At 36.2% G+C, this 23,801-nt stretch overlaps 6 protein-coding genes across 20 annotated transcripts; 5 read left to right on the top strand and 1 right to left on the bottom strand.

Annotated features, from left to right (window-relative positions):
• Positions 1-689: 689 nt before the first annotated feature.
• LOC137817772 (putative transcription factor MYB58) lies at positions 690-2,619 on the top strand. Its single transcript, XM_090297027.1, has 3 exons — positions 690-883; positions 1,271-1,502; positions 2,055-2,619. Exons 1-3 carry the CDS (start codon positions 690-692, stop codon positions 2,535-2,537), a joined length of 909 nt encoding a protein of 302 aa, XP_090153153.1. The 3' UTR covers positions 2,538-2,619.
• A 148-nt stretch (positions 2,620-2,767) lies between these two features.
• Positions 2,768-8,297, bottom strand: LOC137817747 (small G protein family protein / RhoGAP family protein). 7 transcript variants are annotated; one of them, XM_090297025.1, is made up of 11 exons: positions 8,081-8,290; positions 7,840-8,004; positions 7,656-7,760; positions 7,143-7,405; positions 6,636-6,698; positions 6,537-6,555; positions 6,159-6,257; positions 5,956-6,033; positions 5,627-5,871; positions 4,901-5,063; positions 2,768-3,444 (listed from the first exon to the last, which is right to left on the bottom strand). In XM_090297025.1, exons 3-11 carry the CDS (start codon positions 7,714-7,716, stop codon positions 3,299-3,301), a joined length of 1,137 nt encoding a protein of 378 aa, XP_090153151.1. In that variant the 5' UTR covers positions 7,717-7,760; positions 7,840-8,004; positions 8,081-8,290; the 3' UTR covers positions 2,768-3,298. The 7 variants fall into 7 exon arrangements, with proteins under 7 accessions (XP_090153151.1, XP_090153149.1, XP_090153150.1 ...); XM_090297023.1 differs by having other exon boundaries at positions 7,840-8,297; XM_090297024.1 differs by lacking the exon at positions 7,840-8,004 and having other exon boundaries at positions 8,081-8,297.
• A 346-nt stretch (positions 8,298-8,643) lies between these two features.
• LOC137820700 (cation/H(+) antiporter 2-like) lies at positions 8,644-11,514 on the top strand. The gene is made up of 3 exons (XM_068624903.2): positions 8,644-8,796; positions 8,909-9,901; positions 10,193-11,514. Exons 1-3 carry the CDS (start codon positions 8,644-8,646, stop codon positions 11,393-11,395), a joined length of 2,349 nt encoding a protein of 782 aa, XP_068481004.1. The 3' UTR covers positions 11,396-11,514.
• LOC137820706 (protein FAR-RED IMPAIRED RESPONSE 1) lies at positions 11,452-14,966 on the top strand. 6 transcript variants are annotated; one of them, XM_068624927.2, is made up of 7 exons: positions 11,452-13,608; positions 13,711-13,767; positions 13,861-13,929; positions 14,027-14,095; positions 14,212-14,283; positions 14,388-14,450; positions 14,728-14,966. In XM_068624927.2, the coding sequence occupies exons 1-7, from the start codon at positions 11,725-11,727 to the stop codon at positions 14,812-14,814; spliced, it is 2,301 nt and encodes a 766-aa protein (XP_068481028.2). In that variant the 5' UTR covers positions 11,452-11,724; the 3' UTR covers positions 14,815-14,966. The 6 variants fall into 6 exon arrangements, 2 of the variants coding, with proteins under 2 accessions (XP_068481028.2, XP_068481020.2); XM_068624919.2 differs by having other exon boundaries at positions 14,382-14,450; XR_011082671.2 differs by having other exon boundaries at positions 11,575-13,608; positions 13,711-13,787; positions 14,382-14,450.
• Positions 14,967-16,179: 1,213 nt separating this feature from the next.
• LOC137805791 (uncharacterized) lies at positions 16,180-19,456 on the top strand. Its single transcript, XM_068605739.2, has 6 exons — positions 16,180-16,470; positions 16,552-16,693; positions 17,280-17,360; positions 17,493-17,638; positions 17,937-18,194; positions 18,891-19,456. The coding sequence occupies exons 1-6, from the start codon at positions 16,291-16,293 to the stop codon at positions 19,194-19,196; spliced, it is 1,113 nt and encodes a 370-aa protein (XP_068461840.2). The 5' UTR covers positions 16,180-16,290; the 3' UTR covers positions 19,197-19,456.
• Positions 19,457-20,090: 634 nt separating this feature from the next.
• On the top strand, positions 20,091-23,445 carry LOC137805695 (uncharacterized). Of its 4 annotated transcripts, XM_068605654.2 has the most exons (6): positions 20,091-20,210; positions 20,343-20,428; positions 20,510-20,651; positions 21,000-21,226; positions 21,942-22,199; positions 22,958-23,445. In XM_068605654.2, the coding sequence occupies exons 2-6, from the start codon at positions 20,387-20,389 to the stop codon at positions 23,261-23,263; spliced, it is 975 nt and encodes a 324-aa protein (XP_068461755.1). In that variant the 5' UTR covers positions 20,091-20,210; positions 20,343-20,386; the 3' UTR covers positions 23,264-23,445. The 4 variants fall into 4 exon arrangements, with proteins under 4 accessions (XP_068461755.1, XP_090153311.1, XP_090153313.1 ...); XM_090297185.1 differs by lacking the exon at positions 21,000-21,226 and having other exon boundaries at positions 20,201-20,428; XM_090297187.1 differs by lacking the exons at positions 20,091-20,210; positions 21,000-21,226 and having other exon boundaries at positions 20,290-20,428; positions 20,497-20,651.
• Positions 23,446-23,801: the final 356 nt, after the last annotated feature.

Raw genomic sequence — 23,801 nt, 5'->3', positions numbered from 1 at the left:
ACATAAACAATAACGAAAGAAATTAAACCGATAACACTACGCGTATATATCGATCAATTTAATTATTTTTTGTTTCATAAAAGAATAGGATTGAAAATCTGCAAGTATATAATATAATATGATATATGCATATACCCACTAAATTATGTATTGATTCTAACATAAAAAATGTCTTCTCTAAATTATAGTTAAATTCTTAAAATATGGCAGATTCATTTAGCCGTGAATTTATAATTTAAAAATGTTTGAATTTGAAATATTTAAATTTTGAACTGAATAAAATATAGATGGAAGTGTTTGGGGCAGTTTGAAGAAGAAACCTTAAATTTTGAACTCAAACAAATGGCGCATGTTGCCACTATAACCGTCAAAACCGTGGAAAGTGCAAAGTGGGGGGAGCAGCAATCCTCTGCATTGCGCCCACCTGCGCCACCAAAAGGCATGTCAAATCAGCTACTGCCACGTCAGAAACATCAGAAAAGAGAATATCCTAGAGGAGGAGGTGCATGAAGGAGGAAGGAGTGTGAGCACAGAGTATCAAATGCATGCATATCCATTTGAAAACATTTAGAGTGGTGGAAGAAGCATAATGGGTGAAGATCATAAGGGGTGAAGATTGAAGAAGAAGCAAAAGGGGTGAAGATTGAAGAAGAAGCAAAAGGGGTGAAGATTGAGGAAGAAGCATTGAAATGGAAAGAGAGTTTGAAAGAGGGTATGTGAAGAAGGGGCCATGGAGTAGAGAGGAAGATGAAGTGCTTCTGAGACATGTCAGAAAGTATGGTCCAAGGGAGTGGAGCTCCATTCGATCCAAAGGCTTGTTGCCAAGAACAGGAAAATCTTGTCGCCTTAGATGGGTTAACAAACTTAGACCAAACTTGAAGACGTAACTTCACTTCTAATTCTCTTTCTCTCACCCTTTTCTTTGCATGCATGCTTGAATTCTTTGTTGTGTTATCCCATGCATGACTGATATACAGTAGGAATGACAAAGTTATCTGTTTGTTTATCCTATGATCCATCCCACAAAGTTGGAGCATGTAGAATCTGACCCTGTGAGGGAAAACTATGAAGAAAATCTGATCCATTTTTGGATCAAAAGTCTTATGTAAAATCCTTCATTTTCCCCCTATTTTAGTGCAGTCTATGAAACTATAGTTAAAAAAAGTAATTTTGGTTGCTACTATTGATAATGGCGATGGTGTTGGTGTTACTCATGATGATGTACAAAATTTGATTGGTTTGTTTTACAAGGAAAGTTTGAAATGTGTAGTGGATGCAAGTTTACGGCAGAAGAAGAGAGACTGGTGATAGAGTTACAGGCACAGTTTGGGAACAAATGGGCGAAAATTGCAACGTATTTGGCAGGGAGAACGGACAATGATGTGAAAAACTTTTGGAGCAGTAGGAGAAAAAGGTTGGAGAGGATGTTGCAGAAGCCACCAACGTTAAAGCTGCAGAAAAACAAGGGAAAAACTCCTCTTACTCCACTGCTAGTGGATAAGGTATGTATCTATATATCCAGTGTCTATATAACATTTTGTTTTTTCATTAGACCATCCTAAGTTTGGGAGAGTCTTTACTACTAAAGTGGTCAGAAATTACACACATTCAAGGTTTTGCCTTGTATTATTGCACATTTTGCTTATAAGTAAAAAGGCAATAGAATACGATTGCATTGATGCGTGAGTCATGATTAATGATGAATTGAAAAGTGTTTTATAGCAAAGTTAGATATTATTATGCAACTTAACATCTCAGCTAGAATAACAAGTTAGATATTACTATGCAACTTGACATCTTAGCTAGATTAACACCTCAAATAACAATAATCATTTGTCATGATTGTGTTCCACTTTTAATTTGAACTCATGATCTTTAACAAGAACTTTATCACTTCCACTATACCACTTATATGCGTATGTTTTATAGCAAACTTCGATGTGACTACAATTTTATAGTAGCAAGGTTTTCATATCTTTTATAAAATGCTTTGATTTAGTACATAAAAATATAGCTGATTCATGAATTGAGTGATCAATATATATGTATTTCAGGCTCCTCCATGCAGTTCAAATGAGGTGGAGGAAAACCTTTCTTACCCTACTTCCTACATGGGAAACACTGATGTGTTCGAGATGATCAACCTTCCAGATTTGATAAAGCCAAACTATCCGCAGTTGAAAAATGATTACTTGAGTGCAGTTGAGGTTGAGGCCACCCCACTTCACACAGTACCATCGTTTGAGTCTTCATCGGGGTATAACTTCCCTCTACTCCCTGATCCACTAATGGACTTTCCAGTGTTCCCAGAGTACCAGGACCTTGTTCCAGAGTCCTTTGGTCCAAATTTTATGGAAGGGTTCGAGGAGAATAAATGTTCAGAATGTGTGTGCAGCCAGAAGCTTGAGACTGGGTTGTTGCCAACTCTTGGATTGGAGGAAAATTCTCAAATTACAACTTCAAATGGCTTATTTAAGGACTTCCCAAATGAGATTTTTGAATACTTTGAGCACAATCCAACCCCAACAGAACAATGAACTGTGATCTTTTGATTGGAGTGCTAACTGCTATGCCCTGTAATCGTTTTCCTCATTTACATGTGCCATCCTTTTGTGGTATACAGTCAAAACTAGATGTTTGCCAATGTATGAACTTATATCAGGTTACTTGATTTAATCATGGAAAAACTCAAGCTGCACAATATCTAGTTAGTGGAGGAACTTAATATTGCACATTTGAGTGTTTCCCATATTTTGTAGATACTTCATTTTATCAACCAGAAACAAAGATCACATATCATAGATCCATGCAAAAAGACCACAATAACAGAGCACAATAGTGACAATAATTTCTGCAATTATGACTGTACAATAAGTTTGCTACTTTTACCCCCATATATGAAGAGGAATGCCAACACAAATTTCTAACACACTCTTGAACACACACTACAATTGATTGAATTTTATGGGAATTCACAAATTTTGAAGGGTCCAACTACTCATTTTAATGATTCTCTTTCAGTAGTTTTCAACCAATCACAGAGTGTGTATAAGAGTGTGTTATATAAGTGTTACTAACATTTCTCATGAAGTAAAATCGTCACTCCTAAAAGCAAACTAAATCGAAAAACAGATACCCTTATCACTAGAACCGGACCAGTAATATCCAACATCTTTCTGCAGCTTGATGATTGTGGATAACTTTAATAATGATCTTCTTGACCAGATTGGGGGAAAAAATATTCCTAGACCAGTATATCCAAGTCAACCAATAAATACAGGAACATGAGTAAAACAATTCATTTCCAGACTGTCTCATTTGCATCTGTGAAGATTGCATTATGATGCTCCACTAGCAACTGAATAACTTCAATTGCACCAAAGTCTACTGGCGTGCCATCATCCAAAGGAATAGGAGATGATGCATCTATGGCTTCGCCATCATCTGCAACACACGAAACAAGAAAATAAATGGCAATCTCCAATCAGTACTAATATGATAAGTCTATAATCTGCATTAATTTTTGCAGGTGGAGTTTAGTCAATAGAAGTAAACTAATAAACTGCTAAAATGAATTTAGCACCCTCATTAAAAACACTGCAGTAACTAGTGAGTAGAATGCAATGTCAATTAAAGATGAACAAAATACAACCTCAAAGAATTTTTTAAATGTTCAGCCTCACACTATAGAAAGGTAATCCCAAGATGAAGCTAGAATCAGTTAATTTTAGTAGTAATTGACTTGCATCTCTAGTATATTGATTTGCTTAACCAAAACTGGCTTAAAATCATCAGAAATCAGTGTCAACCCTATAAGAAAAATGTTGAAGAGATTAAATCAGAATAAATGCGGAAAAATTTTGGTGAAACAGAGGTGAGACAAAAAAAACGAAGATAATGCTGTACAATTACAAAACAAAACTTTCCCAAGAGTTGCTTTTGTAAGGCTTGCAGAGTCATGCTTCTCATTGGATAAAAAATAATCATTACAAGTGCTTTCATTTACTCGTCAGGTAGTGAGTTGGTAAAAGAAAAAAACAGAAAAGAAAACTTGTAAGTATCTAACTTATAAGTGGTATAGTGGTAAGACAGACTTTTTTGGATACTACTTAGAAGTATCTAACTTATATCCCTAAAAAATCAAATGAAAAAGGATTGGATACTTTTTAGATGAATTGCCTAAAAGTATCCCAGAAGTATCTTATAAAATATTTAAAAAATTAAATAAAAAAATATTTGGATACATTTTGGATATGTATCTAGAAGTATCCTATGAGTATCAGTATCTGACACGGATATGTTCCTATTTTTGAAGTATCAGGGCTTCATAATTTTCCATCAAAACATTCCCATGGGAAGGGGTGGGAGTCCAAAAAGATTAGGAAAGGGAGAAAGTTTCAAGCATAGCCATGAAATATTGTTTAACACTATAGTGAATATTTGGGCTGACCAAACATGTTCATAACATTCTCAAAATTCATGATCCTTAACAAACAAGATTCCTAGAAATATAATTCCAATGAACAAAAGAAGACTATGCATTTGAACCGCCTACTTAAGGTTTCCAATGGTCTTCCTCAACTCCTATTGAGTCAGTTATCTTTCATGTGATCAACTCCTATTGAGTCAGTTATCTTTCATGTGATCAACTCCTCTTATTAGGTCTTTTATTGGTCTTCCCCTCACATGGCAATATAAATATAAAAGTTTACGCTTAGTTAAGATTATTACATATAGATGATTTTGACTTAGAAAATCCCCATTGTTTAAGAACTAGAGTGATTTCATGCAATGCCCCTCGGGATCACCAATATTTTGGCCATAGTCAAATAGTAAATAATATTTGAAGTCGAGTTGGTTATCTTAAAAAATTTACATGTTTTAGTATAATTTTGCTTACCAGCAAGCATGTCCCAGGCAGTATTATCAAGTGGTGTATCTACACTCTTTTCGGAAGGACTTTTTGACATTTGATTCCAATATTGACGATAAAATTCAGGTCTGCTTTCCTTTTGCCACATAATAACAGGTGCCATTTCAATAGCTAGGGTCCGAGCATCCATCTGGAAAACATCAACAATCTTCAGCATGCTACTCTAATCCAATTTTTATGCACTAACAAAAAAGTAACGACTACATGAATTTTCTTAGGGTCACCCAAGTGATAGGAACCAATAATAGTAAAGCACAGCGCTATTGCAGGGACTGAGGAAGGCAGGTAATCATAACAAAGCAAGCAAGTTATGCATCTAGGAAATAGTGATGTTTCCTTCTACTTTTACATTTAAAGGAGAATATAGCGATATTGAAAGAAGAAATAATATTACAAGAGGAGAATTTTGCTAATAATTCTTTTTCATAGTCTATCTCTTTTCTTTTCTTGTTTTATTATGCTTTTTATGAGGATAGTTTACACTGATGATTACTCTTGTTCCAATATAAATATATTGGACAACAGTGTGTTCCATTCCATTTACCACACGAACACTATATTTGATCAACCAAAATATAAATATATTGCACAATAGGGTGCTCCAATTACAACATGAAAAATATTATTGATCAAACAATAAAAAAAAATAAACTTAAGAAGATCAAGAATAAGATTTGAAGTTAAGTTTCCTACCTTGTTGAGAAGTGACTTCTGGCTAACACGGAGTAGAAGTGCAGTTATAAACTCTAGAGTCATGTAGTTTACACTGGAAAGCCTCTTGAGTATGTTTCTTGTGGAATATATACTGGACCGAGCACCTCTAATCTCATTATAAAGCTCTAATGTGGTAAGTGGCTCAGGAAGGCTAGCAAGGTAATATTTCACAAGAGCTGCTACATCAACAGGATTCGTGCCTTCTGGTACTGAAGCAGTAGAATCTGCAAAGCAATTACAGTAGCATGTATAATATCATCCAAGTATAATCTCAAACATACCCATCACTGAAAGAATGGTTGAATTACCTTGGTTGTATAGAGAAACCAACTGTTGAATAACCCTTTTATTCCCTTCAGATTTAAAAAGATATGGCGAGTTCAAACCTGCTTAAAATAAAAATAATGAAATTATATTGGATCAAATGCTTTTAAAATAACTATTGGATCAAAAGCAAACATAAAAAAAAAACTGGTCCATGGATGTGGAGTCTTACTCTAGAAATAGCTACCTGAAACTATAAGATAATCTGCACAATTGACCAATATCTGAGGAATAGGTTTGCAGTAATCTTGCCTCTGCACAGTAACCTCAATTGGAACTCCAAATACTGGGATCATGATAAGTTAATAATTAAGCACCATTGTGCAGGTTCTAGGCCGGCATCAAATTTTAAATATAAAGTAAAAAGCTACACCAAGAAACAAAGAATGCCATACTTCTATATGACTTAATAAATAATCAAAAGTGTTACTGAAAGACATCAAAATGGAATTCATCCCAAGATGCCTTGTGGGGATAATGGAACCTATTCTACATAGCCAACAAAAGACTGTGATGCATGAGAAAAACTGCTCTCTTTCTCCGTCATGTGGTTTGAGAAACTTACCGTCAGTGCTTGCAACTCCCTGCAAAAGAAAATTACAGTATGAATAAGCAAATCGCATACAGTGAAAAACAGGTCAGCGATAGCCAAATGTCGTTTTACCTTTTGCCATCTTTCAATATCTGTCAAGATAGTCTTACTTTTTTGTGCTGTAATTTTTGCCACCTGAAATAAATCAACATGATGGAAAATCAGAAAAAGAAGAAAGTAAAGATTATGAGCAACAAACTGATGATATCGTGGCATGTGACTAGCAAGTAAGATTTTTGAAGAGAGAAAAACAACAAAGAAAATTCGAAAAATCCATTTGATTAATACCAAGTTCAGAATAACAGCTATTCAACTGAAAGAATTATATAATCCATAATCAATTTGGATAAGGCACTCCCTTTACCCAAAAGAAAAGGATAGATAGATCTCACAGTTAAAAAAAAATCCCATGATAAGACTTTTTTTGTCTTCATTTGATGTTGATATACTTAACATTTACTAAAATTACAAATTGTGCTCATTATGTTTCTTGTTTTGAAAACCTTGTGAACAAAATCATTTATCCCTTTCTAAAAAGTTACCCATCACAATCCAAAATCATTTAATCAACTAAATTACCTCTTCAACCTTGGACTTTCCCACAACCACCTTATCCTTTGTCCCTGAGAAGCCTCTCCTCAGGAGCGTGCCAGTTGTAGCAGCCGCTGATATCAAGCGATCCTGCACAGCATGTCTTGTGGATGGCTGCTGGAGAAGTGCCCACCGACTCTTGACCATTGACCCCACTCGTCCAGCCACTTCAGACACATTACTTTTTGTATCCTTGGTGACCTCACCAACAAATGTTCCGGCTGATTCCTTGGCTTCTTTAAGCTTGACTCCTACATCAAACTCATACATGAACAATCAGAGACCAGAAAGCTTAATTAAAACAAACTTCTCAATAACTAGAAAAAAAGCAAACAAAACGAATTAACCTTCTTTCATGAATTAAAATAAGTTCATGGAATTAATTTACACAAAATCTCAGGTACAAATTGTCCAAGAGTTGATTTGAATTTATACTTTATCTTACAAATAAGAACAAAGTAAACAGGAAAGAGAAAAGTGCAACAATTTAGTGAATGGTACCGGAGGAAGAAAGGAAACCAGCAGCCTTGTCTTGCCACTGGGGTGACATGATCGAAGGCATGGAAGACAGAGGTCAAGAACAAGCTCAAAAGTCGTTACTTGATCCTGCACGAGAACCCACAAAAAGACGAGTCAACAGCAACAACAATTGACAAAATTCTAGTCATTAACACGATCCCAACACCTTCAGAAATACAATAAAGTTAGTGAGCAGCTTTCTGATCATCGATTTCCTCGAAAATCAAGCCCATAAAAGAACAATTTTACACGAGAGCGAAATCACAGCAACAACAAATAGTGTGTGCAGTAGAAGCCAAGGAAGAGAACCGATCGACCCTCTACGGTTAGTCTGCAGTTTGGAACAATGAAAAGCAAAGAAGAGAACCCAATGGAAAAATGAAGTAATTGAAAAACCTATTTGTTACCGCAAGGAATTGGAGAGAAGAAAGGTGAAAACTTTTTGATGGGTTTTGCGCCAAAGCTGAAAGAGAGAGAGAGAGAGAGAGAGAGAGAGAGAGAGAGAGAGAGAAATTGGAGTTATGAGAAAAGACTGCAGCAGATGACAAGACAGAGATATGGGAATTGGAAGGCGACTGCTCTGACTAAGTCCCAAGATTAACTCACCACCATTAAACTACTTTTGTCTTTCACTCTCTTTTTTTATTCTCAAATAACAAAACTAAATATTCATTATTTTAATAATATTTTCAGATATATATATATATATATAAATAATAACTACTGTGGCCAGAAAAATATTTGTTGAGTTGTGTAAAAAATAATAAATAAGTGTTAACATGAGCTAAAGTATAAGGGGTCTGTGTTGTGTTACGTGTCTTTCACCAATAATTTAGGATCTGAAACAAAGAATGCATCATTCCCTCATGCAAAAGAAAATCGACAGAACATAGAACCTCGTATCAATTGTTTCTGTAACGTTTGATTCCTCTTAATTTTTGTTTGAGATTTGAGAAACACTGGAAGCACAATGGATGCCACTCACTCCATGTTCTGTAACAATGATCTGGTTAACCCCCTAAGCTCAATGGGCATGCAAGTGTCATGCATTCTTGTCGTGTCACATGTCTTCAACGTTGTGTTTAGGACTGTGGGTCAACCTGGACCAATTGCACAGATTCTGGTAATAATCAATCACCAAGGACCTTAATGTTGTTAATGAATGTTGAACAAAGAAGTTTTTTTTTCTGTTGGTATCAATATTGACTCTTTTTTGTTGCATTGTTGTTCGACAGGCAGGGTTGGCGCTAGGTCCAATGTCACACATTGACTATATAAAGGCTACATTCTTTCCTGCTAGTTCAATAAATTACTATGAAGTTGTGAGCTTCTTCTGTCGCATAAATTTCATGTTTTTGTTTGGGTTAGAGATGAATATTCACTACGCAATGCGCAATCTGCGTAGGGTCAGCTTTGTAGCCTGTGGTGGTGCCCTAATGGGTGGTGTTTTTGGTCTATCTGTCTCATTTTACTTGCATCAAGAGCTAAACACCATTGACAATGCCCCTTTATATTATTTTTCCATGATCATCATGCTAGTGGTGTCATACACAAGCTCCCCTATGGTGATTCGTTTGGCAGCAGAGTTGAGGTTTGCAGCATCAGACGTGGGGCGTATGGCGGTGTCATCTGCATTGATCACAGAAATGGGGTGCTTGTTGCTCTTCAACGTGATGATTAACTGGAGAAAACCAAATCACATTTCTGCTGGTCTAGGTTGCGTTATAATCACTGTCCTTGTGGTTTACATAAACAGGTACTTGGCAGTTTGGTTAAACGCAAGAAATAGAAACCAGAAGTACCTCAAGGCTCCTGAGTTGTTACTCATTCTGTTACTGCTTCTGACTAGCTCAATGATAATAGAGATTTGGGGTTACAACAGTATTATCAGTTGTTTCATCATTGGTTTGTTGTTCCCCAAGGAAGGGAAAACAGCTAGAACATTGCTGCACAAACTTGGTTATTCTATTTACAACTTTGTTCTTCCAGTATATTTTGGCTACTTAGGCTTGCAGTGTGACCTGATAAATGTCTTCAGGAGCTTGCAGCGTGTGGCCTGTATGGCCATATTGATATTATTGAGCATTGGAAGCAAACTTGGTGGAACTCTTTTAGTTTCCCGCTACCTCAAAATCCCCACAAGTGAAGGGATTTTTCTTGGCTTCATATTGAACACTAGAGGTTATGCCGATCTTCTATTCATTGGTGCAGCAGCAAAGCAAGTAATAGTGAGTATATTTCCTGACTCTGTTGAATCATAACCTGTTTGGATTAAAAGATGAAATGAACTGAGGTTATCGCTTAATCTAACATCAACTCATGAACTTAAATTTATAGAAGCTCTTTTCATTCAACAAGCTTAGAAGTTAAGTTGATTTTGATATATGGAAAAACTCCATGCGTTGTACCTTCCTAGCTTTTCCTCTTTCAAGTACATGCGAAGGAGTTTATCCATTACTCAGAATTGAAATCGTCTCAAATTTGCAAACTAATTCAATGGCTCTTGTGTTGATTCACAGACTTTCGATTCAGAAGCGTACAATGTTCTGTTGGTATCAATAGTACTTAACACAATAATATCAGGAGTAATTGTGGCTTTTCTGGTGAGAGGGGAAGACAAAATGTTTGCAAACAACTACACTGCAATTGAACCACAGCAAATGGAAGATGAGCTCCGAATTCTGGCTTGTGTGTATGACCCTCGACAGGTATCTGCCATACTTGCCACAGTGCTAGCAATGCATGGCTCTAGAGTATCACCATCTACCACTTACATAATGCACCTAATAGAGCTTGTGAAGAAGATCAAGTCCAACCTGTTGTACCACGAGAAAGAAAATGCTGACCTTAGCGACGATGAGGACTATGGGGGCAATGATGTGGTGGAAATCAACAATTCTTTGGATACCTTCACTGCAGAAACAAAGATTCTAGTCCACCAAAGAAGGGCAGTGTCTTCTTTCCCGTCATTGTATGAAGATGTGTGCAATGAAGCAGAAGATCTCCAAGTGTCAATTGTGCTACTCCCCTTCCACAAGCACCAACGCATTGATGGGAAATTGGAAAGTGGAAAAGAGGGTATAAGGATCACCAATCAGAAGGTGCTAAGACACGCCCCTTGTTCAGTTGGTGTGATAGTGGAAAGAGGCCTTGCAAAGGTACCTGGCTTCTCACAACTAGTAGCATCTGAAGGCATACAAAATGTTGCAACACTTTTCTTCGGTGGCCCTGATGACCGTGAGGCTATTGCATGGAGCCTACGCATTTCAGGAAGTCCACGCGTGAACTTGACCATCATAAGATTTTTGCTGAGTTCTTCATCACAGAACGAACAGATAGAGAGTGGAGAATCAGAGGAAAACGAAATTCTGATGTCATTGTCTGGGGAGGAGACTGTGAATGAGATTGACAACACCTTCATGGTTGACTTCTACAACAGGTATGTGACTTCAGGGCAAATAGGGTATGTGGAGAAGTTTGTGAAGCATGGAGCAGAAACTGTGGATTCTTTGAAAGAGATAGGGGACATGTATTCTTTGTTCATAGTAGGAAAAGGTGGTAGAGGACAGAGTTCACTAACAATTGGTATGAGTGATTGGGAAGAGTGTCCAGAACTAGGAACAGTTGGTGATGTCTTGGCCTCTTCAGACCTTGATATTCATGGCTCAGTTTTGATTGTTCAACAACATAGAGATGTCAAGAAAGGTCTATTGCATGATTAGGTACAATAAACTTGGATTTGTTCTTCTAGTTAGCTTTATACACACTGTACATTTGTAACACTTTTTGCTTTTCAACAATGTACTTACAGAAAGAGTGGTTCAGAACATTTTTCAAACACTTTGTAGATGTTAACTTCATTTTGTATATCTAGTTGGTTAAAAAGGAACATGTTAGGCCACAACATCCTTATTTATTTCTCCAAGGTTACAAAACAAAGAATGCTTATTTAAAGTGGTCGGAGAACCAAAGGAAGGGAAAAGAAGAGATTTTGGTTTGTTCCCACCAATTGTATTTCATTGAACTTCCCATCTCACAATCGCCGACTCAAATGGAGCCGGAGCCCGCTTCTGGGCCCGGGCCTGAGTTTAATTCCAAGGAGGAAGCTTTCGCTTACTACCAAGCCCACGCGAAATCCGTGGGCTTCTCCGCCATAATCAAAGCCAGCCGGCGATCCCGAATTTCCGGCAACTTCATCGACGCCAAATTCGCCTGCACTCGCTACGGCGCCCCGCCAAGCCCGCACAAACCCAAACGGGCCCGAGCCCGGGCCAAAACCGATTGCAAGGCCTCTATGCACGTGAAACGAACACCCCACGGTACATGGATCATCTCTTCTTTCATCAAACACCATAACCACCAAATTTTCCCCATTCACAGTAACCCTAAACCCAATAATAATGATAACAACTCAAGTTCCTCAAGGAAACCCAAGGTTAAAAAAACACTGCAACACTTAGCTTTCGTCCAAGGTGACCTTCAATTTTTGCTTAACACCTTCATGTCTATGCAAAACGAAAACCCTAATTTCTTTTACGCGGCCGATTTTAACGAGGCACAGCGGTTGAGGAGTGTTTTCTGGGTGGATGCTAAGGCTAGGCTTGATTATAGACACTTTAGCGATGTGGTGCTTTTGGACACCACTCACGTTAAAAACGAGTGTAGATTGCCCTTTGTTCCGTTTGTTGGTGTGAACCACCATCTTCAGTTTTTGTTGCTGGGGTTGGCTTTTGTGTCTGATGGGTCTGAATCTGCGTTTGTGTGGCTGATGAGGAATTGGTTGAGGGCAATGGGGGGACATGCTCCCAAGGTGATTCTCACTGACTGTGATGAAGTGCTGAAGAGAGCTGTTGCTCAAGTGGTTCCTGAGTCTTTTCATTGCTTTTGTCTGTGGCATGTGTTGAGCAAGGTTCCAGAGAAGCTAGGTCGGTGGGTGCATCAGCATGGTGGGGAGTTTATGAGTGGGTTTAGTGAGTGTGTTTTGAAGTCTAGGACAAAAGAGCAGTTTGAGAAGAGGTGGGGGGAGATGGTTGAGAGGTTTGACATGGGTGATGAGAGTTGGTTGTGTGAGATTTATGAGGATCGCAAACAGTGGGTACCTGCATTTTTGAATGGCAGGGTTTTAGCAGGAATGTCCACTGTGCAGAGATCAGAAGCCATGAACTGTCTGTTTGATAAATATGTGCAGAGGAAAACTACTGTGAAAGAGTTTATGGAGCAGTACAGAGTGGTGTTGAGGGATAAGTATGAGGAGGAAGCCAAGGCGGATTTTGAAACGCTGCGTAGACAGCCAGTGTTGAAGTCCCCATCACCTTTTGGTAAACAAATGGTGGAGTTGTACACTCATGCAGTGTTTAAGAAGTTCCAGAGTGAGGTTTTGGGAGCTGTTGCTTGTCATCCAAGGAAAGAGAGCGAAGATGGGGCAACGAAAATTTTTATGGTTCAGGATTTTGAGGACAATCAAGGTTTTGTTGTGACTTGGAATGAATCGACTTCAGAAGCATCATGCTCCTGCTATTCATTTGAGTTCAATGGCTATCTTTGTAGGCATGTAATGATTGTGCTACAGATTTCTGGTGTGCATAGCATCCCACCTCAGTATATTTTAAAACGATGGACAAAAGATGCCAAGAGCAGACAGACAGAGAGAAATCTGTCTATGGCAGATGTGGTTGTCTCTGACTCTAGGACTGAGCGTTGTAAAAATTTATGTCAACGAGCTTTTGAATTGGGTGATGAAGGGTCTTTATCATACGAGACGTACATTGCCGCTGTAAAGGTATTGGAAGAAGCTTTGAGAAAGTGTGAGAACCTGAATGGTACAATTCACAGTGTCAGAGAACCGAACCTTCCTTGTTTTGGTTCTCAAGAGGTGAATCTTAGTAATGCTGCTGATCATACTAACAAAAAGGATAGTACTCTTCCAAAAAGAAAGGTTTGTTTTGTCGTGTCAGCCATAATGCTAATGTTACAGACTCGGTTTCCATAACATCAGATAGCTTTTTTTGTGCCCCTCTTATGTAGTGATGCTTAATAGGTAAGCGTTGAACCAGAGATCATTGCTATGGGAGTTGATTCTAGCTGGCAGCAAGTGGTTGGTGCTTCTTGTTTGAAGTACATGTCAGATTCATTACTGATTGTGATATTTCATCATAGAAAAGTATCTTATGGTCAGTATTTGTTATAGGAAAACCCCAATGCACAAGCATCTCGTCTTCCTTGTTCATATGAATCACAGCAGAGCATTCAAGAGATGGTATGGCATTTTCCCATTTCTACTGCTTGCATTGTGACAAACAAAAGAGTGTGTGTGGATCCTGAAATTTTGGCCCTTTTGGAAAACTCTGTTACAGGATCGGCTGAACTCAAGGGCACAGAATCTGGATGGCTATTTTGCTACTCAGCGGATTGATTTGGGAATGGTAGGTTGTCTCTAATATTTAGAAATTTGAAGTTCAATGTGATAGTAGCAGTTAACCAGTTGTAATCTTCTTCCTGTTACTTCAAAGAATAATTTGCTCTCCTTAATTTGTTGAAGTGCCACCAATTGAATTCAGTAGCTGCTATTCGTAATGATTATTATAGCAACCAGCAAGGCATCCAAGACCGGGTAATATATAATGCCTACTCTTGGGTTTTTTCTAATATTTTTAGTAGTTTGGGGTTTTAGATTTATAACATCTGGTTATGGGTTGAATCTTGATTTAGGGACAGTTGAACTCAATTGCACCCATCCATGATCCCTGTTACATGGCCCCACAAAGGATGCATGCGATGGTATGGACTCTGCTATATATTTACTGTTGAGTAAATAGTAATTTTTGTCCCTAAAAGGTTAGGAATTCGTTCTTTTAGTCCTTGAAAGACTGAAAATCCTCGAGGTCCTTGAAAGATCAATGTGTTTGTCATTTGGGTTTGTCTTTTAGCTAGCACCAACCAAATGCATGTGTGGCATGTTAAGTGCCATATTTGATGAAAGAAATCACTATTATTTAAGTACACCAATATATATATTCTCAGCCCTTCTGATTCCTTAAATTTCACTTTATTGTAGGGTCAACCTGATGGAGGGTCATCCTCACAACCGCATGGGATGGAGGTAAAGGTAAAACAGCTAAATTCAAGGCACCAGTCTCAGTAAGTTAGGCTATAGGCTGACATTGTGTTTCATACTTGTATATCAGCATGTAAATGTTTCAGCTAACATTATGTATATATTAGAAATTCAGAAATTTTTTTCTCAGGTAATGCATAATATTGATCAGAAATCAAATATTGCCAAGCATTATTTAATGAGCCTAGTTAATTCCTGCTCTTTTAGTAGAGATGTAGGTCTTCTGTTTCTGAACTTGTGGAAATGCATCACGCAGTGGTGTAGTATATCTGTATAAGGGTTGGATCAACCTGAAGTGGTTCTTATTCATACAATTTTGAAGCAGCTGGTTTATTTAGTAACAATTTTACATTCATTTGATAAAAGCAGACTAATAGTATCTTAAGTTATGAACTTATGACTCAGCTTCTGCATAATTAAGTAAAGTTAGTAATTTCTTCCATATTCAAAGTCTTTTTTTGTTCTTCACAGAAGGTGAATAAGAATTTGGACATTTATCAAGTTTTAATGTGTTATTTATTTGCATACAACTTTACATAAAGAATGGAATAAACCAATTTTTATCAACTCGATTGATACCAATATATTTGTTCGAGAAGTGATTTTGGCATTCTAATATGGTGACAATGCTCAACATGATTGTCGAGAATTTTGTTGAAGTCTCTTTGAGTTGGAGAAAAACATAATGGAATTTCTGCAAAAAAAGCAACAATGAACGACGTTATCGTAGCTTATATACCAAAAACACCACGTATATGTGAAGTATAACATGTGACAGAAGTTGCAAATTCACAAATTTCGACATAAACGAACTCGTAAATGGTGATTAGTTTGAGCCCTCACGATTCTCTCCACTAATTGTACCATTGACCAAAAAAAAGCATGAAAAATAAGTGAGTTTTATCATCTAAAAGTTACACCATATCTAATTCTTACTTTGAATGGTTAAATATATTTTTAACATGAAATTTGTTAGATTTTTCAAAATCGGTTATTATTTTAATGACAAACTAATATTCATTATAACAATTTTCAATTATAAACCAAATTTAATTTTTTATTTAACCATAATTTAAATTTATTGAAATTAGGAGTACCCAACTCATAAGAACTATATTAAGCTAAACAATAAAATACACTCAACTCACATGACTCAAAGAATGCATGATTTTCGTATAACACAAATTATTACATACACTAAAAATTGAAGAAAATGTTACTTGGACAATAGTAGTAGTAAGATGTATCAATTGTTTCATTTCTTCACCAGAATATGTATTTTAGCAAAAAAAAAATCTTTATTTTTCTTCTCAGTTATAATCTGACATATAAGAATTGATTTCAGTTCATGAAATGATCTTAGTATTATTAAAAAAAAACAACCATTGATTATTTTGTTTGAAGAAAGTTAGTTAAACTAATTGTGACCTTAGTCCAGGCAAACCCTCACTACCTTTTTTCTCCTTGTTGAGACAAAAAAACCAATCAAACAATTGAAATCAAATGTCATTTTCAAGGTTATTAGGAGTTAACAATCCACTTCGCTTTCATTTGTTCACTCCTTCTGCACTCTCTTCTTCTTCTTCTTCTTCTTCTTCACTCATAATCAAAGCTTCTTTTTCATCATCAACAACAACAGACATGGTGAAAGCAATCAGAGTTCACGAACTGGGAGGCCCTCAGGTAAATATTATACATAAATTCTCTTTTTTGACTCATCTGGGTGATGTTAATTGAATTGATGAGTGAATCGCATCGTCGCAGGTTCTGAAGTGGGAGGACGTGGAAATCGGAGAGCCCAAAGAAGGGGAGGTTCGCATCAGGAACAAAGCCATTGGAGTCAATTTCATTGATGTCTACTTTCGCAAAGGAGTTTACAAAGCCCCCTCCTTTCCCTTCACTCCAGGTTCCTTCCCTATCTTCATTCTCAGTAAACAACAACAATTTATTTATTTTCTTGTGGTGATGTGAGTTTTTTTTTTATAAAACTTTCATGTTAGACATCACTATGCAACTTTACCTCTGAGTTAGGTTGACACCTTAAGTAACAACAATCATCTAACATCATATAAAAAAAAAGTATTATTAAAAAAAAGAAAATAAAAAATATATATATAGGAGATTAGACCAAAACTCGTATGTTAATGATACATAGGTAGACTATACCTATTCGTATAGAATTTTAAGAACAGACTAGATGTAAGCCTATTATACCATTAAAATGATTCTTTGTGAATAAATCATAAATTAATCAATTTACTCCTTCACAAAAATATGAGTAACCTTAATGTGGTGATGTGAGTTTAGTTTGTAGATGTATATGTGTGTGTTTAACTCTAAGTTGCATTGTGGGTGTCAATATTATCCTTTTTCCATTATTTTGCTGTTTTACTTTTTGTGTTTACTGCTAAAAACACAATCTGTTAAGAAAGTAGAGACGCAAAATCCCAAGTTATCATGTATTGAATTGATTGTCCCTTCTTATGTGGCAGGTATGGAAGCTGTTGGGGTTGTGACAGCTGTGGGTGCTGGACTCACTGGTAGGCAGGTTGGAGATCTTGTAGCTTATGCAGGTTGTTGAATGTGACTGACTTAGCCCATAGTTTATATTATTCTGTTATTATTCTCATCTATGAATAAAGACTTGTGTGTATTTTACATAAGGGATATCAATCCTAAATACATTTTCTTCATTCTTAATACAGGTCAACCAATGGGTTCATATGCAGAAGAACAGATACTTCCTGCTAATAAAGTAGTTCCTGTTCCTTCTTCCATTGACCCCCCTGTTGCAGCATCCATCATGCTGAAAGGCATGACAACACACTTTCTGCTTCGGCGCTGTTTTAAGGTCATTTTCTATGATGTTATTGTCCTTGTAGCTGAAGCTATTTTACTTTTATCTTTTAGTTTTGTTACTATGCTAATCTACATTCATTAGTAGACCAAAATTCTTATGTTAACAAAAACAACGCATAGGTAGACTATACCTACTCATAAAGAATTCTAAGAACAGATTAGATGGAAGTCTATTATACTAATGAAATGATTCTCTATGAATAAATTCTAAATTAGCAAAGTTATCAATACACACATTCCCTTCATGAAAAATAATCATTAACAGAGTTTATGTACATATCACTTTACAGGTTGAGCCTGGTCATACAATTCTTGTTCATGCAGCAGCTGGTGGAGTTGGATCCTTATTGTGCCAGTGGGCACATGCTCTCGGTGCAACTGTTATAGGAACTGTGTCAACTAAAGAGAAGGCAGCTCAAGCCAAGGAGGATGGGTGTGATCATGTTATATTCTATAAAGAAGAGGATTTTGTTGCTCGCGTCAATGAAATTACATCAGGCAATGGAGTTGAAGTAGTCTATGACTCTGTAGGAAAGGATACCTTTGAGGTAGTACCTACTCTATTCCATAGTATACCCAAATTAAATTTCAAGATTAGATACTTGGAAATTGATTGAGTGGAAAAATAAAATGATTATGATTAGATAGCATTTTAGTCCCTAGTATGTCCTTCACATTTTTTTTTCTTTATAAAAGTTTTCATGTTAGGCATCAGTATCTCAATTAAGCTATCTAAGCTGACACTTTAAGTAACAACAATCATCACCCATCACATAAAAAAAGTATTATTAAAAAAAATAAAGAAAATACAAAAAAAAAATGGAGAGACTAGACCAAAACCTATATGTTAACAAAAATGATACATAGATAGACTATACATATTCATAAAGAATTCTAATAACAGACTAAATGGAAGCCTATTATACCAATGAAATGAGATATTTGTGTTTATCCGAACTGGTTGTTTATGCTAATTACTAATGGTTAAATCCAAGATTTGATAAGTTGTGGATTTTAATCTATTTAGATTGGAGCCTGAAATCCAAGGATTACTATTGTTAGAAAACGGGCTTAACTATCTTAATTGCAGCCTCTTGAAGGACTTGAGATAAATTTGTGGTGTAGAAGTGCACATAGATTTACTATGTTTCAGGGTTTTACATTTTATCATATCAAAATTTAAGAGTGCTACCAGAGAAGTCCTTAACAAGGTATGCATATGCTGAGGTGTGTGATTTGTGCAGGGATCTTTGGCATGCTTGAAGCTTAGGGGCTACATGGTAAGTTTTGGACAGTCATCAGGTTCACCTGATCCAGTTCCATTATCAGCTCTGGCTGCAAAATCCCTGTTCTTGACAAGGCCCACCCTACTGCAATATGTTGTCACTCGGGATGAGTTATTGGAGGCTGCAGGAGAGTTGTTTGCTAATGTTGCTTCTGGTGTCTTGAAGGTTCGTGTTAATCATACTTACCCATTGTCTGAGGCTGCAAAAGCACACCAAGACTTGGAGGATAGGAAGACTTCAGGATCTGTTGTGTTGATACCATGAGACTCTTAAGTTGTGTTGTGTTGTGTTGATACCATGAGACTCTTAAGTTGTGTTGTGTTAATACCATGAGACTCTTAAGTTGTGTTGTGTTGTGTTGATACCATGAGACTCTTAAGTTCTGTTGTGTGTAGGGGTGTTAGACACCAAATCCTTGTGTGATTCATCTTGAAAAGAAATAAAGATTATGAATCCCATGCTAATGTGTGTTATTCAACACAAGTGGGTGTACTTAAATAATAGTGATTTCTTTGATGACATTATTTTGGCTATATAGTGTTCTTCTCTCGTGTTATCTTGCTTTGAACTTAACCATTTTGGCTATATAGTGTTTTCTCCCCATTTATAATCCAAGTGCAATGGACAAAATCAGTAACAAAGCTAAATGCAAGTGTTTGGCTAGATTTGACTTTGGTGCTTTTTAATTCCTTATCTATGATTTTGGTCTTTTTATTCTTTTTTTCATGATTTTAGTTATTTTATTTTAAAATATCCATAAATTTAATCTGATATTTATTGTAATTAATTAAATTGTTTCTAAAGTATATTTTAAACGGATATATTAAGTTAAAGTTTAATTGGATCAAAATAAACTAATTATAATTTATGTCAAAGTTATAATTTGACCTTTTACTTTTTAACAAAATCAATGTGAGAACATTCAATCAACAAATAAAAGGGTGGAACTTTTACTTTTTTAACCAAAAAAAAAATGGTATTTTCCATGTTCAAAGGTGTCACCTGAAAATATTATGTAAAAGGGCACCTAAACATGATTAAAATATTCACTTAACTTTTGCTAAAAAGACTAAAATCATATAAAAAAAAAATTGCAGACGTTTAAACCAAAGCTTATTGTTTTTACATAAAGGAAAAAGATTAACTATAAACAACCTCAAAAGACCCAAAGCTGAACAAAAATAAATCATGAAAATTTCAGAAAAAAATTAAAACTTAGGATTCAATTCTTGTTTGACTATAGAACCAACGATTGTGGAGTCTGTCTCATTCATCTGGGTACCAAATTTCCTAAAACATGAAGTTGTTTTTCTTACGTTAATCATTGTGGATGGTGTTCCAAAGCAAAGCATTAGAGTACTAATACAATACAGTGCAATTCTTCTGTAAATTTTCTTTACCTTTAAGCAGAGTTACAACCAACCTAAGCTTCGACATCATCGGCAACTATAAACATGGTGAAAGCTATCAGAGTTCACCAACTGGGTGGCCCTCAGGTCTCTTTCTTCATTTCTCTTTCACTCTCACTCTCATAGTCATCCAACACTGAATTGTAGAATTGAAGAGTGACATGACAGGTTCTGAAGTGGGAAGATGTGGAAATCGGAGACCCAAAAGAAGGTGAGGTTCGTGTGAAGAACAAAGCTGTTGGTGTTAATTTCATTGATGTCTATTTTCGCACAGGAGTTTATAAAGTCCCTTCCTTACCCTACACTCCAGGTTTCTTTTTTACTGCTACCAAGCTTTTATTAACATTTATAGTTGTATTGGTTGAAAATAGAAAGTCTTAGTTGTGCTTTTACTCTCCAAATATTGTTATTGTTCCATCAGTTGTCATTTGGGTCTCTAAGTTTTTCATCACAAATTTGTGAATTTAGTGTATTGTATGTTGCAATTGAGTAATTTTAATCTCTTCAATTGTGATACTTGAATGACCCAATTGGTACAATTAGAACCTGAATGACTAAAATCACACAATTACGATACCTGGATGACAATAAGGGCAATTAAGCCTAGAAAAAAAATAGAATATGAAGCTTTTCTCTTTAAAATAATGTGGTATGGTAGGTGTGGAGGGTGTTGGGGTGGTCACTGCTGTGGGTGTTGGAGTCACTGGTATAAAAGTTGGAGAAACTGTAGCTTATTCGAGTCCACCTCTGGGCTCATATGCTGAAGAGCACATTCTTCCTGCAAGTAATCTAGTTCCCCTCCCTCCCTCAATTGACCCCATAATTGGGGCATCCATCATGGCCAAGGGCTTGACAACTCGTTACTTGCTTCAGCAATGTTTCAAGGTGTGTGTGTATTTCTATGCTTGTTGAAGGATCTCTTATTGTTTTTACCAACATTCATTAGTGTATTATCTTAGAAAAAGAAATATCCTCACGTGCACTATGGGAGATTGATTCACCATCTGCTCACTTCAGTTATAGACTTTAGTTATTTAGTCCTATTATTTCATATGTATGTCTTCAAACAGTTATAGGTTGACATTATCTCTCATGCTTCTTTCTTGATTATTGGAATGTCTTCTACTATATTATCTTTCCATCTCAATCTGTTACCTTTTCCTAATTTTTTTTGCAAATGCTTTGTGTAGGATATTCAGCCTTAGTTTCCAAGCTACTCCCCCTTTCTCTTGAAGTGTGTCATGCTTGGTTACTTCTGTTATAAAAGAAGATATATGCCCCTCTAGTGACTCACTGGTAAGAACCTTGAGAGAACCACATGGAAGAGCCTATTTGTTCTAGTTAAGAGAGCCCAATGGCTTATGAAAACCATACTAGAATCCTGTTCTTCCAATTGGATCTGTGATTTTAGGGTCTACTGGAGAGAGAAAACAATAGGAGAGGAAGAATAATTCCTGTGTGTATTATTCAGGAATAGAAGATTTACATAAATAGTCAAGGCTGTCGATTACATAATAAATGTAAAAAAGGAAGGTAAGTAGAAAGGGATAAATCAAATCAGAGAGATTTAATTTTGACTAAGATATCTATCATTTTGCAGGTTGAACCTGGTCATACAATTCTTGTACATGCAGCAGCTGGTGGAGTAGGATCCTTATTGTGCCAATGGGCAAATGCTCTTGGTGCAACCGTTATTGGAACTGTATCTAATAAACTTAAGGCAGCTCAGGCCAAGGAGGATGGATGTCATCATGTAATAATCTACACAGAAGAAGATTTTGTTGCACGTGTCAACGAAATTACATCAGGCAATGGAGTTGAAGTAGTCTATGATTCGGTGGGAAAAGATACATTTGAGGTATACCTGTCATATTCTGTATTATGCCTAAATAGAATTTCAAAATCGAATGGTTGGGTACTCGAGTGAAAATAATAATAACATTGTTGTGTCGTTCGTGGTGGTATCCATAAGTAGTTTTTTGCTTATATTATGATTCTTGAAGTTTTCTTTCTGTTACCATAATCAAGTGTCCTAAAGAATGCACACAGATTTATGATTCAGTTGATCCTATGTTGATCAGCACTTAGAAAACTAAAACATCAACAAACACCAATTGATCCTAGATGATAAACACTGCATTTATTGTTGTTTTAAATCTTTAAGTGAATTCCTACACCCAGTTAAAGAACTCAGAACTCATAACTAAATACTTTCCTTATTTAGAAATGAATGTATAGTGCTACATCCAGTTAGCATTTGTTTTCTCAATTGAGTTTGTGAGAAATGTGATGATACCAAAGTGAATATTCCTGCATATCAATATTATTAGTCAAAAACAGCAAACTCAGGGCAAAAGTTGATAGGCCACAAGTTTTTAGGAGAATAGAGCCCTGAAGGTCTGAGATTACTGTCTGTCTGATTAATACAATATATACCATACTCAGTAGCTTTCTCCTTTGATTATGACCACACTGACATTTCCGTGGTTTCATTTTTGAAAAGTTGAACTTTGGTTTCCTTCATCTGTTTCATTAATGTTTGTATTCTATAATTTCACAATTTTAGGCATATTGTCAGCAAAGGCCTTAACTAAGCATACTCTGTGATTTGTACAGGGATCTTTGGCTTGCTTGAAGCTTCGAGGTTACATGGTAAGTTTTGGACAATCATCAGGTACACCTGATCCAGTTCCATTATCTTCCCTGGCTACAAAGTCCTTGTTCCTGACAAGACCCACCTTAAAGCATTACAATGTCACTCGTGATGAGCTCTTGGAGGCTGCAGGAGAGTTGTTTGCCAAGGTTGCTTCTGGTGTCTTAAAGGTGCGGATTACTGAGACTTATCCCTTGTCTGAGGCAGCAAGAGCACATGAAGACCTGGAGAATAGGAAGACCACAGGATCTGTTGTGTTGCTACCCTAAGGATGCCCCAATTTTATGTTGGTTCATATGAAAATACTGTTTTGCCTGTTGTTTTGTCTGCATATGTAACTGCCAGTTCCTACTTATATACATATATATGAACTGCTGTTGTAAAACAATGTATGAAAAATATTGAACTCTGCAATAAATCTGTGGAATCTGAAGTCAAATTCCTTTTTTTATCTCTTAGTGTTAATCAAACACCTATATCTCTTCTCTCTTTCTCCCTTAACTTGCTTAAATCCTATATCATAGGTCTAAAAATAAACACCAAGTCCAGTTTGACTCCCCTGAAGAGAGGAACTATGGTTTTGTAAATGCTATATAGTTCATGTTGTGTTCTGTTAGTGTTTGGATTCAAGGTTGAACTAAGAGAGTCGAAAAAGGAGAATCATGTTGAAAAATAACATTGTTTTAATTGAAGAAAAAATAAGTGAAAGAGTGAATGAAAAGTGTGTAATTTGATTTAACTATTATGGTAGAATTTTTTTTCTATATGAATATATTTTAAAAAGAACATTTGTAAAATAATTTTATT

This window comes from Phaseolus vulgaris, chromosome 11, assembly GCF_051622355.1.
Source record: "Phaseolus vulgaris cultivar YP4 chromosome 11, ASM5162235v1, whole genome shotgun sequence".
In the NCBI taxonomy this organism is placed as follows: Eukaryota; Viridiplantae; Streptophyta; class Magnoliopsida; order Fabales; family Fabaceae; genus Phaseolus; species Phaseolus vulgaris.
This window is presented reverse-complemented; position numbering and strand designations above follow the sequence as displayed.

Excerpts from the sequence above, each read along its gene's own strand:
- LOC137817772 (XM_090297027.1), top strand. The coding sequence starts at position 690 with ATGGAAAGAGAGTTTGAAAGAGGGTATGTGAAGAAGGGGCCATGGAGT. Across the intron at positions 884-1,270 it reads CTTAGACCAAACTTGAAGAC|TGGATGCAAGTTTACGGCAG; the intron begins GTAACTTCACTT and ends TGAAATGTGTAG. Across the intron at positions 1,503-2,054 it reads CTCCACTGCTAGTGGATAAG|GCTCCTCCATGCAGTTCAAA; the intron begins GTATGTATCTAT and ends TATGTATTTCAG.
- LOC137817747 (XM_090297020.1), bottom strand. The coding sequence starts at position 7,716 with ATGCCTTCGATCATGTCACCCCAGTGGCAAGACAAGGCTGCTGGTTTC. Across the intron at positions 6,699-7,142 it reads GAAAGTCCAAGGTTGAAGAG|GTGGCAAAAATTACAGCACA; the intron begins GTAATTTAGTTG and ends GATTTATTTCAG. Across the intron at positions 3,445-4,900 it reads TGCCTGGGACATGCTTGCTG|ATGATGGCGAAGCCATAGAT; the intron begins GTAAGCAAAATT and ends CGTGTGTTGCAG.
- LOC137820700 (XM_068624903.2), top strand. The coding sequence starts at position 8,644 with ATGGATGCCACTCACTCCATGTTCTGTAACAATGATCTGGTTAACCCC. Across the intron at positions 8,797-8,908 it reads GACCAATTGCACAGATTCTG|GCAGGGTTGGCGCTAGGTCC; the intron begins GTAATAATCAAT and ends GTTGTTCGACAG. Across the intron at positions 9,902-10,192 it reads CAGCAGCAAAGCAAGTAATA|ACTTTCGATTCAGAAGCGTA; the intron begins GTGAGTATATTT and ends GTTGATTCACAG.
- LOC137820706 (XM_068624919.2), top strand. The coding sequence starts at position 11,725 with ATGGAGCCGGAGCCCGCTTCTGGGCCCGGGCCTGAGTTTAATTCCAAG. Across the intron at positions 14,096-14,211 it reads AGCGGATTGATTTGGGAATG|TGCCACCAATTGAATTCAGT; the intron begins GTAGGTTGTCTC and ends AATTTGTTGAAG. Across the intron at positions 14,284-14,381 it reads AGCAAGGCATCCAAGACCGG|GGACAGTTGAACTCAATTGC; the intron begins GTAATATATAAT and ends ATCTTGATTTAG.
- LOC137805791 (XM_068605739.2), top strand. The coding sequence starts at position 16,291 with ATGTCATTTTCAAGGTTATTAGGAGTTAACAATCCACTTCGCTTTCAT. Across the intron at positions 17,639-17,936 it reads TGCTTCGGCGCTGTTTTAAG|GTTGAGCCTGGTCATACAAT; the intron begins GTCATTTTCTAT and ends ATCACTTTACAG. Across the intron at positions 18,195-18,890 it reads TAGGAAAGGATACCTTTGAG|GGATCTTTGGCATGCTTGAA; the intron begins GTAGTACCTACT and ends TGATTTGTGCAG.
- LOC137805695 (XM_068605654.2), top strand. The coding sequence starts at position 20,387 with ATGGTGAAAGCTATCAGAGTTCACCAACTGGGTGGCCCTCAG. Across the intron at positions 20,429-20,509 it reads ACCAACTGGGTGGCCCTCAG|GTTCTGAAGTGGGAAGATGT; the intron begins GTCTCTTTCTTC and ends GTGACATGACAG. Across the intron at positions 20,652-20,999 it reads TTCCTTACCCTACACTCCAG|GTGTGGAGGGTGTTGGGGTG; the intron begins GTTTCTTTTTTA and ends GTGGTATGGTAG.